The following is an 18,625-nucleotide window of genomic DNA, read 5'->3' as shown; positions in this document are numbered from 1 at the left end:
TTTTGAACGTTTGCCAGGGAAGCGTTGTTTGATTTGACTGGCGCTTAGTGGTCTGGTAACAGCTAAAATGTTCACTTCGTGGGATGAGCAGTTACAAGAGCTGGTGCTTCAAAGAAGGTGGAAGGATATAATTTCGTTAGGCGCAACAATACCACTGGAAGAGAAATCCAGATATCTGTGGGCCTGGCCGTCAGAAGATAGTTTAATATTTCTGAAAAATGAGTTAAAAGCCGCTGGTGTGTCTAGAATTCTAAGCATTGGTTGTGGGTCGGGACTTCTGGAGTGGATTATTCGTGAAAGTATAGGTGATTTGTTTCTGTGAATTTTTTTGTTTGGATTTTACATTCAAGTGTTCACTTTCATCAGGAATATCTGTTTTTGGTGTAGAGCTGGATAATTCATGGTGGAAAAGTTCTTATTCACCAAAAACATTCATAGATTTGTCGTTCGCTAGAAACGAGTTAACCCCGAATTTTCTGCAGGAAGCATGCGCGTCGAACGATTGGAATTTTGCATTGCTTTTTTGCTATTTCAATAACCACGAAGCATTTATTCGATATTTGGATGCGTATCACGGAAAGTATTTAGTTATAATAGGGCCCGGCAATGATTGTGGCAGACACACTGATCCACAACCCTTCGAGCTAAATTTGAAAGATAACAAAGAACGTTGGAGGCTTGTGAGCTCTTGCCATATAGGAAATAGTGTGGATTTTATAGCAATATATATTAAAATTTTAGATGAATAAAATTCTGTGTTGAAATTTACAAGCAGTGTTTTAATGCCAATTTGAGAACTGTGGTACCATGGTTTAGAGTGGTTTCGTTACATATGATTCTAGGAGAAAACTGTAGCGAGTTTGCGGTGCCAATGTGTTCCCAAGGCTTCTTAATGGGCCCCTGCTGTAGAACATAATGTATGACGAAGTGCCTGACTTTTGCGTACCAAACGAGGGTGTGAAACCATACGCTATCAAAGCATGTTTACAAGTGGCTAAACTGGACCTGGTGGGCAAAGGACGGAGGCGGTCCATATTAACAATCGCATGAAAAGCAATATTGCCAAAATCCTGGACTGGGCTATGCTCGAGAAAAGGCAGCAAAAGCTAATTTATCACTAGCAGGGATTATGCTTATCGTAGGAGTGTTGAAATCCACCCTTTTATACGCGGGTCCAGTCTGGGCGAGAGCACTGGACAATACAGTGAACTAAAAAAGGGTGAGTACTTCATATCGAGCAATCGCGCTGAACCGTGTGTAGTGCTTATAGGACCGTATCCGGTGAGGCGGTGTGGGTTATCGACTGTCCCGGATGCGCCGCTATACCTGCGAACCCGAGCATGTTGTGTTCCATTGTTCGTGATTCGAGATTGGAAAAGAGAGGTTAAATGGCTCCCTGAACGTAGCTATTGTATCCCATAGTCTCTATGAGGAGATGGTGACTTCGGAAGCAAATTGGAGCATGGTAAACACAACAATAATTGCGATACACAAAAACCTGCAGAAACTGAATAGAGCCCGGAAAGCATGACGGACGCTTGTAGCAGTCCTAGGGCGACCCGCTCGCCTTCCATCCTGGAATAGTTTTTTCCATTACATGACATAACTTGCAATGGAGTTGTCGAATGCTCCGATCAGATAATCATCATCAACGGCGCAACAACCGGTATCCGGTCTAGGCCTGCCTTAGTAAGGAACTCCAGACATCCCGGTTTTGTGCCGAAGTCCACCAATTCGATATCCCTAAAAGCTGTCTGGCGCCCTGACCTACGCCATCGCTTCATCTCAGGCAGGGTCTGCCTCGTCTTCTTTTCCTACCATAGACATTGCCCTTATAGACTTTCCGGGTAGGATCATCCTCATCCATACGGATTAAGTGACCCGCCCACCGTAACCTATTGGGCCGGATTTTATCCACAAGCGGATGGTCATGGTATCGCTCACATATTTCGTCGTTATGTAGGCTACGAAATCGTCCACACTCATGAACGCGGCCCAGAGTTTGCAATTTTTCTTGCTAAGAACCCAAGCCTCCGAGGAATGAGGACTGGCAAGATCATTGTCTTGTACAGCAAGAGCTTTGACCTTATGGTGAGACGTTTGGAGTGGAAGAGGTTTTATTTATTTATTTATTTATTTATTTAATGAGGACAATACACAGAAAGCAAATTTCTTATTACATATTGTCCTCAGAGGGAGGAGCAAGTAAATGACATATTTTGCGCTTAAAGCTAGAGAGGGACATAGAGTCAAATGAACCAAGCTGTAGGGCATTGTACGACCTGCAAAACCTCGGGATCGGAGAGTGAAAGTAAATCTCGAGCTCGGCGAACGGCACATCGAAAATGTCCGCATTACGTGTGTCATGAGACGAGGCGATACGGAGAGTAATATCCGAGTTGGCGGAGCAGTCCATCAGACCATTGCAGAGTTTGAAAAGAGTACACATATCAAGGAAAATACGGCGTTGCTGTAGGGAGGGGAGATTGAGGATGCGGAGTCGTGACGGATAATCAACCCGTGGAAGGTTCTTTTTGTAAAAGAGGGTCCGGGTGAATTTGCGTTGTACAGCTTCAAGAGCGCGGCCGTCACGGATGCGGTAGGGGGACCAGACTACAGAGCAGTATTCAAGGATGTTTTTGACAAGGGAATTGAAGAGTGTTAAGGAGGGCTGGATTGAGGTAAAGTCGGACGAGGAACGTAGGATAAAACCAGACATTTTGGAAGCTCTATTGATGATGTCAACGAAGTGGGAATTGAAACGAAGTTTATCGTCGAATATTACACCCAGGTCTTTGAAGGAGGTCAGTAGTGAAAGGGGTTGACCATTGAGAGAATAGGAAAAGGATGATGGGGAGGGTTTCAGGGAATAGCGCATCCAGTGGCATTTGTTGACATTCAGTGTTAGCTTGTTGACCGAACACCAACGGGCTAAATTATCAAGGTTGGATTGTAAGAGAGCACAGTCCAATGGAGAGGAAACAGAGGCAAACAATTTAAGGTCGTCTGCGTAAAGCAAATACGGACAGGTGAGGATGGAGGCGAGGTCATTGATAAAAAACAGGAAGAGTAGCGGGCCAAGTATAGAGCCTTGGGGAACACCAGAGGAAGGAGAGAAGGAACGAGATGAGTGACCATGAAAAGAAACTTTGCATGAACGGTATGAGAGATAGGAGGAAAGCCAGGAGATGACTGAGGGAGGGAACTCTAGCGAAGAAAGTTTAGAGAGGAGAATGTTATGGTCAACGGTGTCAAAGGCTTTGGAGAAATCAGTATAAACAGCATGTAAGCTGAAATAGGCTCTGTTGGCTGACAACAACCGTGCGTGGATTTCATCGTCGCCGCTGTTATTGGTTGTGATTATCGACCCTAGATAGGAGAAATTATCAACGATCTCAGAGTTGTAGTCTCCTATCTTTATTCTTCCCGTTTGACCAGTGCAATTCGATATTGTTTGTTTTTTGGTTTTTGATGCTAACGTTGCCACCATATATTTTGTCTTGCCTTCATTGATGTGCAACCCAAGATCTCGCGCCGCCTACTTGATCTGGATGAAGACAGTTTGAATGTCTTGGGTCGTTTTTCCCATGATGTAGATATCGTCAGTATTGGCCAGTAGTTGGGTGGACTTAAAAAGGATCGTACCCCTTGCATTTACCTCGGCATCAAGGATCACTTTCTCGAGGGCCAGGTTAAAGAGGATGCACGAAAGGACATCCTCTTGTCGTAGACCGTTGTTGATCTCGAATGGTCTTGAGAGTGAACCTGCTGCTTTTATCTGGCCTCGAACATTGGTCAGGGTCAGCCTAGTCAGTCTTATTAATTTAGTCGGGATACCGAACTCTCTCATGGCCGTGCACAGTTTTACCCTGGCTAGACTATCATAGGCGGCTTTAAAGTCGATGAAGAGATGGTGCAACTGATGTCCACACTCCAACAGTTTTTCCATCGCTTGTCGCATAGAGAAAATCTGATCTGTTGCTGATTTGCCTGGAGTGAAGCCTCTTTGGTATGATGTTCTGGACGTATGAGGCTATCCGGCCTAGCAAGATAGAGGAGAATATCTTAAAAGATGGTACTCAGCAACGTGATACCTCTATAATTTTATAATGAAGACAAATCATTGCACGTTTTCTACCTACGACGGTAATTGCAGGATAAAATTCGCGCATAAGGTGTGGTGCTAGTTCCGTATATATGATACAGTGCATTGGGTATAAGGTATGTGGCATTGCACAGCTGATTATGGGTTGTCATACAAGAAAGCTATCCAAGCCCCCTCGATACATCAATACATTAATCACAGGTTTTCCTCCGATTCAGAGTTTTTACTCTGTCGCTTTACTTTCGATTTCTCTCAGAATTGCCGCATTTAGTGATGCTGTAGTGCCCATTCCCTGATGTACAAGAAGTCCAGTCTTTTAGCGTGTGAAGGAACCCACGAAAGAAGTTTTAATTTGCTAAGTTTCCTTTTGAATCAAAACCCCTTGTCTTTTTGCACTCACCGAAATGTGTTTTTGAAATTATAAGCACTTTCAATTTCAACCAAATTTAAACAGCGAGCGCAATGCTGACCACATTGCCTCCTAGTGTACCGTTACGGTCTTGAATGAAGTGCTCTAACACACTTCAAGGCCCTGATCCAATATGGATTGTTGTGCCAACGATTATTATTATTATAAATTCAAACAGACTGAAAAGCCCGCGCCACGTTGTATGACGTCACAACTTGAGTCAAGAAACTTCAGTAGCCCGCAACTAGTAGTTACTCATAAAAATATAAAACTGTCGATATTAATTTCTCGGATCAAATGCTAAGGAGGACAATGAAATATTGTTTTGGGCCTTACTGCACAAATAACTCCACAAAAACCACGCAGAAAGCTTTTTTGGCTGTTCCGAAAGGAGATTTTCGGAAAAAGTGGAAAGTGGAAAGTTCTTTGGAGTCAGGTTTAAATGGTGAGGAAAGTTTCAATGTGAGTTAACATTTTTTAAACTTTCACACCAATCTTAATTGATAATATACGATGCCGTTAGATGTTGTTATATCCGATGGCAATATAAACGATATCCACTCTGGAGCTGTCATGCACTCAGGTTCCTTATATAAGAATGGGTCACCTCTCCACTGCCACTTCCGCCTTCCGATCACATCGCGTACGGATGCTAGTATCGGGCCAGTGTACTCCGATGATACAACGTAGACAGGTGTTCACGAAGGCTTGGAGCTTTTGAGTAACAGTTGAGTTCATTTTCCATGTGCTACTTCTATATAGCAGCATGAAAATAATACTAGCACAGAACAGTCTCAACTTAATCTTGGTGTTGAGATAACTGCATTTCCAGATTTTAGGCAAGGCAGCGCGAAAACAGATTTGATGCTCTGCCCATTAATGAAGATAGGGAGAATAAGATGATACGTCAGACTGAGAACCTTCATTTTGTTGGTGTTTATCTTCAGTCCAACTTTACCTCCCTCTCTTTCCATCGATTGAGCTTTGATTATTGAAACTAGGATGTAGTTTAAGAGGGGATTTTTAAATGTAAAATTGCGATCGTTTTGAGTAATCTGAATGTCAATATGGACTCTAGCGAAACCTTGTTCTGACATGCGATGAATGTGAAACACAGTCTAGGTGATGGTAAGGATAAGGAGGATGTGAATGTAGTTTGCGAATTTCGGTGGTTTCCAACGCCTGGGCATACTATTCGAGTACAGAACTTAACAAAAAACCAGTGAGGTCTTAGCAGATGAGTAACGTTATATCATCGCGGTACCCTAGTCCTAGTCCTAGTACTTGTTTTGGTCGAAGTTATGGTCTTACAAGGTGCGATATATGAATATAAAATTAATAGTGCCTTTCAGGCTCAGGATCCCTTAATGAAAATTACAAACGGCCAATTTTTGGCTTTTATAGGAAACATATTTTGACGAAAATCACTTTGGAAAATTATGTGTGACGTCAATGTAAATCGTAGTTATGACAATTAGCCAAGACGCCAAAATTGTATAAAAATAGGGCGAATATTTAGTTACGATAATTGTTAACAGATGACTTTAATGTGGGTAGGAAGATCTTGTCTCAAAGTAGTTTTCTAGTAAAGTGTTTACATGCCTTTTTGGAATGTTCCGCTGGGTACAAAAGGGCCGGAAATCCGCCCACAAAGTCAGCCTGGTTCTAGAGTTAGAACAGATCGTGTCGGGTCTGAATACGCCTCGAATCGTACTAGTCAAAGAATTGTGCTATAATTAATTATACAGTGCGGTTGTATAATTTAGTGTTTAATAAACGCTTGTATTAAAGTTATAGATCAGGTTTTTCTTTAGTGCTATACACTGCTACACAATCCAGTGATATGAGCCTACGTAAAACATGTAATGTAACTAGTGACGAGTACGAATAGCTAAGAACGTAACAATTGGTGACAGCGATGGGATTAGGTAAAGGAAATCGTAACAATTGGTGACAGCGGTGGAAGTACGTAAAAGCTAAATTCGTAACAATATTTTGCAAATAGAAATACAACTAATTTTACTAAGACAATGGAATTTATTTGCTCATAAAATTTTAGGTGCCTTTAATATTTATATTAATATAGCGATCAATTCAGTAGATTGCAACAATATATTGTCATATTGCCAATATACAGGATTTAGTAGCAAGCTGCACTAATATTAGATAATTTTGTTTTCTTTATTCGAAGTTTTTCCAAAAGATTTCCAATGTTTTCATTATTTTTTATAGCAATAATTTGACAAAATTCAAATTTTGAAAAAGGAATTCCTCCAGATAGCTCATTTTTACAAATCCGTTTTGCGTTTATTTTGATGCTCTGCACTCTGGATACGTTTTCTCAAGTGTTTCGGCAAAACGCGTAAAATTTCAAAATCAATCTGGACAGGCATTGTCCTTTGTCGTGTTCCAAACCGCTTAATCCTCTCCACATCGTTTCGTGGTTCCGGCTTCTTCTTTTCGGCACGCTCTATATTTGGGAAAGAGAAAGCAAAGTTTTTAAAAAATTATCTTTGACATGTAAGATAATTAACGAAAAATTAATTTGAGCGAAAAATTATGTAAAAGCAGAGCGTAGGTATATAGTGATTAGAATCACACGAAAAATTGTGATTTAAAGAAAGTCGTCGCCTAGACACCGTGGTTAACTCCGAAATTTTAAATATTAATCAATACAAGAAGTTCGTCGCACTCAAGAACAGAACAAATGGTTGCCGAAATACTACATGTGTACATACATGCACGTCTTTGCTGTAACTAAATGACTTAACTTAGCAAAAAAAGGAGAACTTCTTTTATTGATTTATATTTAAACCATTGGTAACAAACACACTTCATACTTAACAGTGGTGTTCTATTTTTTTTAAAGGGATATGTGGTCCGTGTATATCAATTCCGTATAAAAAACGCGGAGGTTTACCAGTAACCTGTGAAATATCCTTGTGAAAACATGATGAGAGAAATATGAGTGAATCATCATAATGTATTGCAGGCAGTCTTCGAGCGGGAAAGCTTTTGGAAAGGAAGTGCCAATAAGGAGGAACACAATCCCACCAACAATTCCACTCACAGAGGAAAATTACCAGAGCGAAAAACTCTACATTATGGACACTGTAAGTAAGAAAGGGTACACCAACACCACTATAGATACGATGATCAGGAGACACGCGCGAAGGATAGAACGTAAGTAACCTTACTACTCTGTACACCCAACAATCGACCTCTACCGCATTAAAAAGATCAAGTGTCAGCTTCTCAAATCTGCCCAAGCATATACATATACCAACTGGTAGGATCAAGTCGTATCTATCAGCTAAAATCCCAGCTGGCTAGAGAAAAGGACCGAAAAACGGTAGAGGAGATGAGCAGTATATATAAAATCGCTTGCTCGGATTGTCCGAAGGTGTATATCGGACAAATAAAAAGGCTGGTAACCACTAGATTTAGGGAGGATACGAAGGAGGCAGAGCAGGCTATCAAATATTCCCGAAGACCTACAAAATCTATGGTGCCTAAGCATATGGTGGAATGTGCCGACGATCTGAAAATGTTAAAACAGGTAAGGAAAAATTTGACAGCTGTCGGACTATTAGTTTGTGGGATAGAGTTTTTTGAAGCAACTTTTGTTGAAAATGAATTTTGTTTTGGGATGAGCTTGTCCTTAGCCCACCATCTACTTGATGGCGGGCTGCACATATTTGAGAAGCAACTTACTTCTTCTATTCAGTGCGCGGACTATTCTTTCGTGGGCGAGCGCCCAATACTTTTAAAAATTTTTAAATATTGGCTATACGGTTTCGATCGCAGGGCAGAGGCGATCTCATCAGACGCTGCCTCAGCGCCTCTACCCTGCGGCACTCTGCGATTTCGGTCGTTGTAATTCATACCCTTGGCGGGTTTTGAATTTCATATAAACGAGCCAATTGCCACCTCTTGCCGCTTTCGGTCACGCTGCTCCGCAGGGTAGAGGCGCTGAGGCAGCGTCTGATGAGATCGCCTCTGCCCTGCGATCGAAACCGTATAGCCAATATTTAAAAACTTTTGTTGGTTTGAAGAAAATGGATAATAAGGAATTTCGTGTGTTAATTAAGTATTGCTTTTAGACGAAAAAAAAAATACTGTTGAAGCCAAGGTTTGGCTTGATAAAAATTTTTTGGACTTTGCGCCAGGAAAATCAACCATTGAGAAGTGGTGTGCTAAATTTAAACAAGGTGAAATAAGAAAGAATCTTTTACTAACGAAAACATTAAAAAAGTCCACAAAATAATTATGGATGACGGCAAAGAGAAGTTGATTGAGATAGTTAAGACTTTAGAGATATCAGAGGATCAGGGTATGCGAAAGCACTGTTCAAAGTTCCAACAGTCGGCTGGCAAGGCTATGTTCTCTTTGGTTTTTAAAAAAAAAATCTCACATTCGTTAAAAACACGTAATTTATTCAAGGACCTCCAATAGCAGGTTAGTAAGGAATTCATGCATAGCAGCGATCGAGCTTCTATTTTTAAATTGGAGGGTCGGTTAAGAAAGAAACAGACAAAGAAGACTACAGTTGTAAAGTGACTATCTAAGAAATTTGACAGTCGAATGCTCGAGAAGGTATCGTTTTAGAAGGCGTCGCTGCCAAGATACCTACAAGAGAATGTGCCAGGGATTACTCAAAAGACTCAGAAAATAGTGACGTTTCCTTACCATGTCTCATTGGACTTAAGGTACAAGCAGCCAATGGTGGGTATTTGGAATTCAACAAATCCCGGAAAGTTTACTTTAAAGGCTGAAGAACGGAACAGGAACTAGCCAGGATTTAAGGAGTGGCATAATCAATATAGGAAGGTGATGAAAGAACTGGGGGCAGTCATTTTGAGAAATGGAGCCGGCTTCTTCTAGTGATCGTATATGAAAATCATTGGGCGGCTGATATGTCAGTTAAGGCTACATGCTTACCGCCGATCACTAACACTGATTTGCTGCGAAATATAATGAAACCTTCAGTCAAACATTTACTGTTCAGATAAAATTCGTTGAAATCCCTAAAAAACTGCAGAAGAAAACCTTAAAATCGTAAAGAAAATTGAAGAAAAAACTCATCCTTAGAAGATGTCCTCAACAAAAATTTAGTAATGTACTGCCCAAGGTATCACTAGATTTGTTCGCTCATGGTCGAAACAGCAGAAGTTGCTTATTCTGAAGTTAAACCAGTCTAGGGACAATAAGTCTATATGCTTTTTAAACACCAAAACCAAATAATGAAGCGCCCCGAGGTCAAATCGAGATGGTGTAGCTTTGTGTTCTCTTGATAGACTGCTTGTATTTATATAGTTTCCATGATCCTTTAAGTCTTGTTTTGACAATGAACGAGAACATAAATATCGAAAGTCACCTCTCTGCGGTCTGTGATTGCTAATGATCAGGAAAAACTCAAGGAAGTTCAGCTCATTGTTAGTACCTGCACAATTAGACATAGTACTGGTATATGAAATTGATTTGAATATGTACCGAAAAGAACTGTCTGGTTCATTGTGACCTCTGACTATCGAAAACAGGTTATGATTGCTTTCTGGAATGTGCGCACACTCCTCGATAATGATAGCGAGGGTCCTCAGAATTCTCACTTTGTCCAACTTCAGCGGAAATTCCAGCGATATAAACTGAACATTTTGGGCCTAAGCGAAATAAGATGGTGAGACTCTGGAGAGCACTCCCCCCCCTCTTACGGCAATATACTTTTGTATTCTGGATAGCCAAGTGGCAGCAGACGTGAATCTGGTGTCAGGTTGCATCTAACGGCTACTACAAGGCCCGATTCCTTGACCACCATAAAAAATGCTCTTTTTCGGGTGAGGCACACAGCGTCGGCAACGTTCCGAAGATCGAGCTCACTGCGGAGTTGTAGAAGCAGATCGATGAAAGGAAGTGGTTGAAGGATCTACTGACCGCTGTGAGTGATGGCTGGCGTGACACGCTCGAACTCCGATACCAAGCGAAATCTCGAGAAATCCAACATAGTGTATACCGTGACATGCTTGCGCTGGTCAGGGAAGTGGAAAATGCCATAGATCGCAATGATTTCAGAACTGCATATCGCATCATGAAAGCTTTCGATGGTCCTGTGAAGGATGTTCGGTCGATTCCTCATCCATGATGGTGAACAACTGAAGAGGTAGAAATAACACTTCACCAGCGTCCTTAACCGTATTACATCCGATGAAGTTCCTTCTCTTGTGGATGAAATGGCTAGTCACCGTAATGGGGGAGCGGACTTTTCCTCCAAATAAAAGAGAAATAATTTCGGCCATCAATATACTCAAACGAAGTAAAGCCGCTGGACTTAACGATCTCCCCACAGATTTATTTATCTTTGCATCCGCAGTTACTTCAAATCTTCTGCTTCCACTCGTACGGAAATCTTGGGAATACGAGACCTTTCCCAAAGAGTGGAAGTAGGGGATGATCGTTAAAATTTCAAAAAGGGCACCCATTTTGAGTGTGACAATTCGAGGGGTATCTACGTGCACCGGCCGTCGCAAAGATAATAACTGAAATAATCCTGGAACGTATCAAAGAACAACTCGAAAGCTTGCTTGACAGAGAGCAGGCTGGTTTTCTCTCGGGATTCTCCTGCATCGACCAAATCAACATACTGCGATTCAATTTGGAACATTTCAAGAACGCTTTCGGTAGCGTCAATAGGGAGTGTATCTAGTGCGCTCTACGTAGTGGGCTCATGCTAGAGAAGCTAATAGATATTATCGGAGCTATATATGATTGCGCAAAATGTCTCATACTGTGCCGAGGAAAAATCTCTGAGGATTTTGAGGGCCAAAGTGAAGTCCACCAGGGTTGCATCCTGGAACGACGTGGGGGAATTCAATGTACGATGCCATCTTTCCTCAAACATATCGACTACGCTGATCACATCTGTTTGCTCCCTTACACCGTTATGTACCTTGGCTCTGGATTTGGAAAGAGAGGCAAGTAGAGTCGGACTGAACATAAATACCAACAAAATCAAGGTTCTCAGTCTAACGGGTCATCGTACACTCCCTATCTGCAATAATCGACAAAGCATCGAAAGTGTCGATTAATTTGTATATCTAGTGTGAAAGAAGTGGTAGTGATCTAACCTCATTAAGGAGGGGCGACAATTGCATTGCGAACTAAGATGGCCGATGCGTGGGTCGCCCCAAGGGCACTTGGCGTAGAGCAGTAAAGGAGGAGTGGGAGAGTCTCGGGAAGTCGTGGGGGGAGCTGAAGTGCATTTCAGGTAACTGCGAGGAATGGCGCGTAGGTATTTTTGACGCGCCATACCCCACCAAGGGGTGAAGGGCAACCATATATATATATATCATGTTATCATCATCAGCAAGGAAAGGATCGCGGGCGCCATAAGAGACTTGAGAGAAGATAGTAAGAACCGCAGTTATGGAAGAGAGAGATGGATCTAGAAGGGAACGCTAATAAGACCTTCAGGGAGACGGTAAAGATGAGGCTAGATGCATTTGTCAAGTTGAGGGGATATCTTTGCAGTATTGCGGAGGTAAGCGAGCCATTTTCTTATTGTCCCGTATATGTTTGTTTTAAACATTATGGGGAAAGTGTTGAAGTGGATAATGATTGCACTAGTTATTTGATGGCTTGACAGTATTTCAGATTGGCAGCCTAATTTCTATGAAGCCGTCTGTTTACTGAAATTAGAAAATTGACTACCGCCTGACTAAAAATGTGTCGATGTAAAGAATGGAAATTGGGCCGATTGGAAGCAAATCCAGAGGTATGTAAGCACGACTGACATTCCCAGTTATCTTGTTTCTCTTACCGACAGTCACTCGGAAGGAAGACGGCTCTTGTAAAACAATCCACTATTGTGGAATATCATTCATATACAACGGTGTACCCAGCTTTCAACCAGCCAAAGCTAAAGATTGCATTAGCTAGTTACAAAACGTCTAGGGGATGTTGATTGTGCTCATATGAAGACAAAGTGGCGAAACAAGAATCAAAAATAAAGCGCTGCAAGGGAAATTAAATGTTCATTAACATTGAGAACCACATGATCCACTTAAAATTGATCAGACATCACTACAAGGTCTTTAAGTAGCCCCAGTAATATATTCGATACGAAATATCCAGCGACAGTATAGCCCAAAAGATAATGACGTCGAAAGTAGTTGATTCTACTAAGGCTGCATTTTTTTTCAGAGGCTCAGTATAGGCAAACCTCGATATAGCCGAGATTATATGAATAATAGAAGGGCCCGAATAATTTTCATTCCGGGCCTTATTCAAGGGAATCGTAAACGGCTCATACGGACTGAGTGTAAGCCCGTAGGGAGGAAATCCGGACTCAGGGTCAAAATTATACGGAAGCCTGCCAAGGGGGTGAAAATTATGCCGGCCCCTTATTATCCCTTTTTTCAATATAATTTCTACTCCGGCCTCCGAGAAAATTCAGTCTTGGAGGAATCCCATCCTTCCCATTTCATCAGATATGCTTAACAGGCTTCTATGGTATTAGGGAAACTTGTAGCCTTGGCGAACCTAAAAAATTAGAAACAAAATTGATAAGAAAATGATCGAATACATCATAACATATTTAACTTCAGACCTCCATAAATAGAAAATATTATAGATTGACAATTATGCTGATTTTTAGGGAACGAATATGGCTTAAGCTCTGCGTGTTTACACTTTTCATTGCAATCATTCTTTATCTTTGGTAATAACTTGAACGCAATTAAGATGGAAGCGACCCCATTACATAGCTGAAGCCAATAAGCGACGCAGTTTAAGCTTGCTTCACAAACTCACCTGTACCCGAAGATTTTGCTCTTGGCAGCTGCTTTTTAGAGCTCTGATTAATATCAGCGCGTTCTTCACTTCCATTTCCAGACGTTGAACTACTCTCGTCCTCGCCAGTAGAGTTGCTTTGTACGGCATCACCCCGTTGCAAGGTCATCCGTCTAGCGGCTAAATTCAACCCATCTAGGCTCATTCCAGGCTCTTGCTTCTTCTCCTCAGACAGTGTCGTTTCACGTGACTCTATCTTTCCTAAATCGTTTCTCTGGTCGCTTTCATTGATTTTCCCTTCCTCCTGGTTACCTTTAGGTGCGCTTGGCTTGTGCTCTAGTTTGACGTCTATTATTTTCATGACTTTTTCATCGGAACTGTTGGATGATTTAGACGAGCTTTCTTCGGTAACATTATTTCTTAGCGAAGGTGCCGATTGCCTGGTTTTTCGATTTCTGTAGCGACGGAATGATTTCTGAATTCGTTTAGCAGCATCTTCTTCACCGATAAAGTCTTCCAGAGATTCTCCGATTGCATCATTACCGAATGAAGGTTTTCGTTCTGGAAATGAGGTAGTAGCCACGCTAGCACGTCGCAAACGTCGACGAGTCAGAAATCCTCTGGCACCTGCTTGAATTTTTGTCACAGCCGAGATAATTGTGGAATCAGTGTCCGTTGAAGGGGTGGTTTCGAATGCTGTGCTTATATTGAAATCATTGAAGAGTGCATTGGTACGCTCTCCTGGTTCACAGTAGTCAGAGTCAGCTTCGGACATAGAATAAGCAAGCATATTTCGACGGATTTCATCATTGGTGGTTTCATCGACATCAATAGATATGTTTTTGTCAGTGGATGGAGTATGAAGTTGTTTGATAAAATGTTCAGTTCGCTTTCTAGATAATTCAATTGGGTTCTCAGAGTCAAGTTCCGCTTTGGTTCTAGGAGAGATACTGGCGCTAGTTATAGGGCGAGACAAGCAGGCTTCGTAGTATGAATCATTTCGCGAAAGTCTTCTTTCTTTAACGGGAGCTATTTCTACTGTTAGCTCCGAATTCTCCTCAACTGATGCAACCTTATTATCCAAATCGGGTGTCGATTTTTGTGTATCATTTTCTTGGGACTTGTCCTCATTCGCAGGCTTTTTGTCAGCATCTTTTATTTGCGAATTTTCTTCTTGTGAAGTATCAGATGTACTTGATGTACCTTCGCTTACATTTTCAACAGTAGCGTCTAGCTTCGGTCTTTCTGAAGAAGCACTCTTGCACACTGACGCCTGCTTGTGCATTTTATCTAGCAGCATCTCATGTTTCTTTAAGCTGTAGTACATTGCTTCCAAGGAGTCCTCTCCGTACATTGAAATATCCATATTTTCTACATCTGACCGTGGAGAGGTATAGTCTGGTTCGAGACTATCAGGCTCGATTGTAGGCTCGATGATGACAGGCATTTCAGCTTCATTTTTGGAGTCAATAGGTTTCCCGCTTGTTAGGGAAGGTTCGTCTTTAGCATGGACAGCAACATTTTCCGTAGTTTCAAGTACAGAGTTATCAGGATCTAAAAAACAGATGAGTTATTGCAGGTTTCTTGGAGTTGTACGAGGAATTAACTTTGGTGAGAAATTTGTTTAAGGTATTGTATAAAAAAGTTATTCAATTTGACGAAATACATAACAGCGAATCAATGTCGCCTTTATCCATAAACTGTTGATTATTGCAACAATTTCTTTCGAACTGCTTAATGGTTAGTAAGGGTGTAATCTATGATAATAAAATAAAAATATAAATTTTAAATATAATACTTTAGATTTGATGTTATAAGTGATAAGATTTCACTTTATATAATGGCTGGAATGCACGGGGAAGCGTCTACAGTTTGATGTTGGATGAGAAAGAGGTTAACTAATTCATTTCCAGTAAAATTTAAAGGCGGTTGACGGCATCATGAAAATCAGAGAGGGTAAGTTTTTAGGGAAACTTATGCTGACAAAGAACCTCCGAATCATAGTGGGAATTCTCTCTAATCATTGTCGGCTGAACTATCACCTAGGGAAGCTAGGGATATCTACGGACACTGCCTGCAGGTTTTGTGGGGAGGAGGACGAAACCTCTATACACGTCCTGGGACAGTGTCCGACATTTGTGCAAAGTAGGTCGAGACATCTGGGAGAACACTTAATACCAGATGCAAAGCAGAAAGATCTGGAAGTAGGGAACATACGAAAGTTCCTAACGGTTACAGGCCTGCTTGAGATACTATGATCAATAGGTGAACTATACCCGTAAAAGGGGCACAATAGTTCTTCAAGGACGCGGTGCGACTTTCCTTTAACAGAATAATAATATGCTGACATAGTGCTGATCAAAGGTGAAAATGTGTAGTAAACGAGATGCTTTGATGAACGAATGAGCACAGGCATGCACATATGAGAACTAGGCAATCTTTTCAATATTAGAAATAGGTCTGATATTAGATGGCGTCCTAACAGCAAAGAAAATAGAATGCCTAGCTGATCTAGCGGGACTTTGGCAAGCAAAGGTAGTCAACATAATATACTTGTAAAATGGCGGTATGTCACATCATTGCGCCGATATTATGACTATCCCCCCATGGTATGCACCTCAAGCATGAGATTCTATGGGCGCTATGTAGTGTGGAAATCGACAAACACCCTCTTTTCTCCAAGTTATTCATTAGGAGACGGCTAGTGTTGAGAGCAGGTTTACAAGAAGGTTATGAGTAAGAGAGGTGATTCTTTGATCTTATGGGAAACAAAACACCTCCACTTTTTGCAACAAGGGGGATGCGTTTAGAGTCACCCACCCGAATAGATAATATTTTGTTGGGTGTTTGGGCAAAAAGATAAATGTTTGTGCCTACTTCAGACAATGGACAATGCTTTGAGTTCACGCATACTCTCAGAAACGCAGCCTCAACTACTGGTGAAATGAAGAAATGGCAAAATGTCTTACGGAGTGTGTGCAGTCCAGAGGACGAAACCAACAGCGAAGAAACGCTCTAGAGTATATATTTACGATTTCACGAGTATAAATATGCTTACAAAATGGTGTGATGGTCCATCATGGAAAGTGAAAACAATTACTTCAAGCAATTTTGTGGAAAGGTGGATTTCGACCCATGAGGGGTGGGGGATCCGTACAAGCCAATAATTGCGGCAACAAACAGGGAAAAAGGACTTCTCTTGTCATGTTCCCTAGGTTGCTGCGAGAGATAGTTAAGATTGTTTCCCCAACATGGTCGGTCTGGTCTGATTATGCTTTAGGTTAAGGTTGCATAATTCGATAAGTCCTCATACGACCTTTCCACGATGGCCGCCCAAGAGCATGTTGGGCCGGGTTGGGAGTAGGTTCATCCAACCGACGAGGACCTATTTGCCTGTTGGTCATGATTTAGCGGATCTAGCGAATCTAGCGGGAACAAACTGAAGCATTAGTCCGGTTTCCGTTCTTCCTGCATTGAAAAATGTGCTACGTCAAGTCAAAGTGAAGAGCTTACGTTGAGATTTGGGTGGTTCAGGGAGAGGTAAGTCTCTAGTATGCGGACTTTAAATACCTTGGGTATCTTTAGTTTAAAGTAAAACTTATTAAAACTTATTCTCGCTAAGAAGAGCCTACATGCTTTTCTGTATTCGGATCTGAGTTTCAGTGACCTACTGGAGTAGTCGAGAACGGAAAACGAGTATATCTCTTCGACTTACAAGGCTCACGAGCGATCAGAAGGATGCCGGCCTGTTGACAGACAGCTCGCAAATCAAAGAAAGAGGTGCCTCTCTTTGACTTCATTATCAACACAAACCTATCGGTATGTAACAGGGGCAGTACACCAAACTCCCACTTCTCCAGCTCGGAGAATTTTGGCGGTTCTGGGACCACCTTGCTAACCGACAATGGAGTTTTAAGGATGTAGAATTGGAGTATATCAAACTAGAGATCATTTTCAGATCACAGTTGGAAACTTTTTGGTTTAGATCTCTCTGTAAGGTTCTCTTGCCCTCCTAGTGTCCCCAGGAGGATTGATTGGAGGAAGTTTCGTCAAGTTACCAAGAACAAACTCTCCATTGTTTGCAATGGTAACATTTACACGACAGATGAACTGGATTCAAAGGTCGGGCGTTTAGAAGACGCATACGAAATCGCTTTTCGCTTCGTACTCTGCAAAACCGTGTCGTCACGGTGGTGGAATAAAAATCCGTCAACTTTGGTACCAGGAAATTTTGACCAGTATTGGGTTGGAAGGGTATCTTACGCATTGGATAATATTCATGCTAAGAACGATGATAATTCAGTCTGATCTGAGTGGCAGCAACTACACCAGAACTGCGGACAGAGGTACGAGCCCAATTGACGCCATCTCTACGGTCCTCTGGTTGATAGTGATGGATGAAATTCTACGTATATTGGACAGGAACGGGATTGCGACATATGTCGACGACGTGGTGATATTGGGGTGAGGGATGTTTCCTTCAGTTATGAGTGAAAATGTGGAGGGAACCTTGGGAAATGTGTGTCTGTGGTCTGCAACCTCGTCATGAATTCAGCCAAAGTGGAGCTGATGTTATTCACCACCAAGACAATGGTACCCGAATGTCATCTCCCGCGGCTAAATGAACAAACTTGGTTATTTCCTCCAATGAAAGTGAAGTATGATATGATATTGGATCCGAAGTTAAATTGGACACTTTACATAGAATTGAGGGTTAAGCAGGTCTTTATAGCCTTCTACGCCTGTACCTTTGTGAGGAAATGGAGTTTCCGGTCGAGGATAGCTTTCTGGATGTACACAGCCGTGGTTCGTCCTATCGCAGCGTACGGTTCTATTATGTGGAAAAGAGGAAATTTCAAGAAATATAAAAGAATCAACCTTCATAGGACTCAAAGAATCACGTGTGCAGCGTAGACTGGGCTCTGCCTCCCTCCTCTCCTCTCGATCTCCATATTAAATATGCTGTAGCGTACAGTGCTGTCGGACTGCATGGGACAAAGTGTAGCTGAGTGGTATGGTCTTACAGGATTTGTCACTGTTAGCGGAGGATTTGTCACTCCTAACGGAGGTATTAACGATACCGAAAGCCTATCGGCGGCTGAGCCGAGATCCGAGTTCAAACGTGACATAGCGAGCCAAATAGCCAGCAGCAATATCCTGCAGATTGGTAGGACAATCGCCGGTAAGATTCCTCGGTTACAGACTTGCATCCATGTAAATTCTCCTTGAAAGCAAAAAAGAAAGGCTGACAAACAGAGGACTGATGACAGTTAAAAAGCGCTTGAAACATAATGGGAGCATCATATGGACGCGTTTGAATTATTCAT

At 41.8% G+C, this 18,625-nt stretch overlaps 2 protein-coding genes across 6 annotated transcripts in view; one reads left to right on the top strand and one right to left on the bottom strand.

The window, feature by feature from the left end:
• The window catches only part of LOC119652624, a 1,768-nt gene extending 71 nt beyond the window's left edge, over nt 1-1,697 (top strand). Inside the window, exons 1-2 of the mRNA XM_038056868.1 lie at nt 1-305; nt 367-1,697. The exon at nt 1-305 is cut by the window's left edge and continues 71 nt beyond it. Of these exons, the coding sequence (XP_037912796.1) occupies nt 68-305; nt 367-749 (621 nt within the window). The 5' untranslated portion in view covers nt 1-67 and the 3' untranslated portion in view covers nt 750-1,697. The remainder of the gene's footprint in view (nt 306-366) is intronic.
• Nucleotides 1,698-6,448: 4,751 nt separating this feature from the next.
• LOC119650761 (titin homolog) overlaps nt 6,449-18,625 on the bottom strand; it is a 29,951-nt gene continuing 17,774 nt past the window's right edge. For 3 of the 5 annotated variants that reach the window (XM_038053852.1, XM_038053853.1, XM_038053854.1), the window contains 2 exons: nt 13,320-14,852; nt 6,458-6,984 (listed from right to left, as the gene is read on the bottom strand). In XM_038053852.1, the coding sequence (XP_037909780.1) occupies nt 6,803-6,984; nt 13,320-14,852 (1,715 nt within the window). In that variant the 3' untranslated portion in view covers nt 6,458-6,802. Of the gene's footprint in view, nt 6,985-13,319; nt 14,853-18,625 lie in introns of all 5 variants that reach the window. The other 2 variants (XM_038053855.1, XM_038053857.1) reach the window with 2 other exon arrangements.

This window comes from Hermetia illucens, chromosome 3, assembly GCF_905115235.1.
Source record: "Hermetia illucens chromosome 3, iHerIll2.2.curated.20191125, whole genome shotgun sequence".
Lineage (NCBI taxonomy): Eukaryota > Metazoa > Arthropoda > Insecta > Diptera > Stratiomyidae > Hermetia > Hermetia illucens.
Note: the sequence above shows the minus strand (reverse complement) of the source record. Positions and strands in the feature narration are given on the sequence as shown.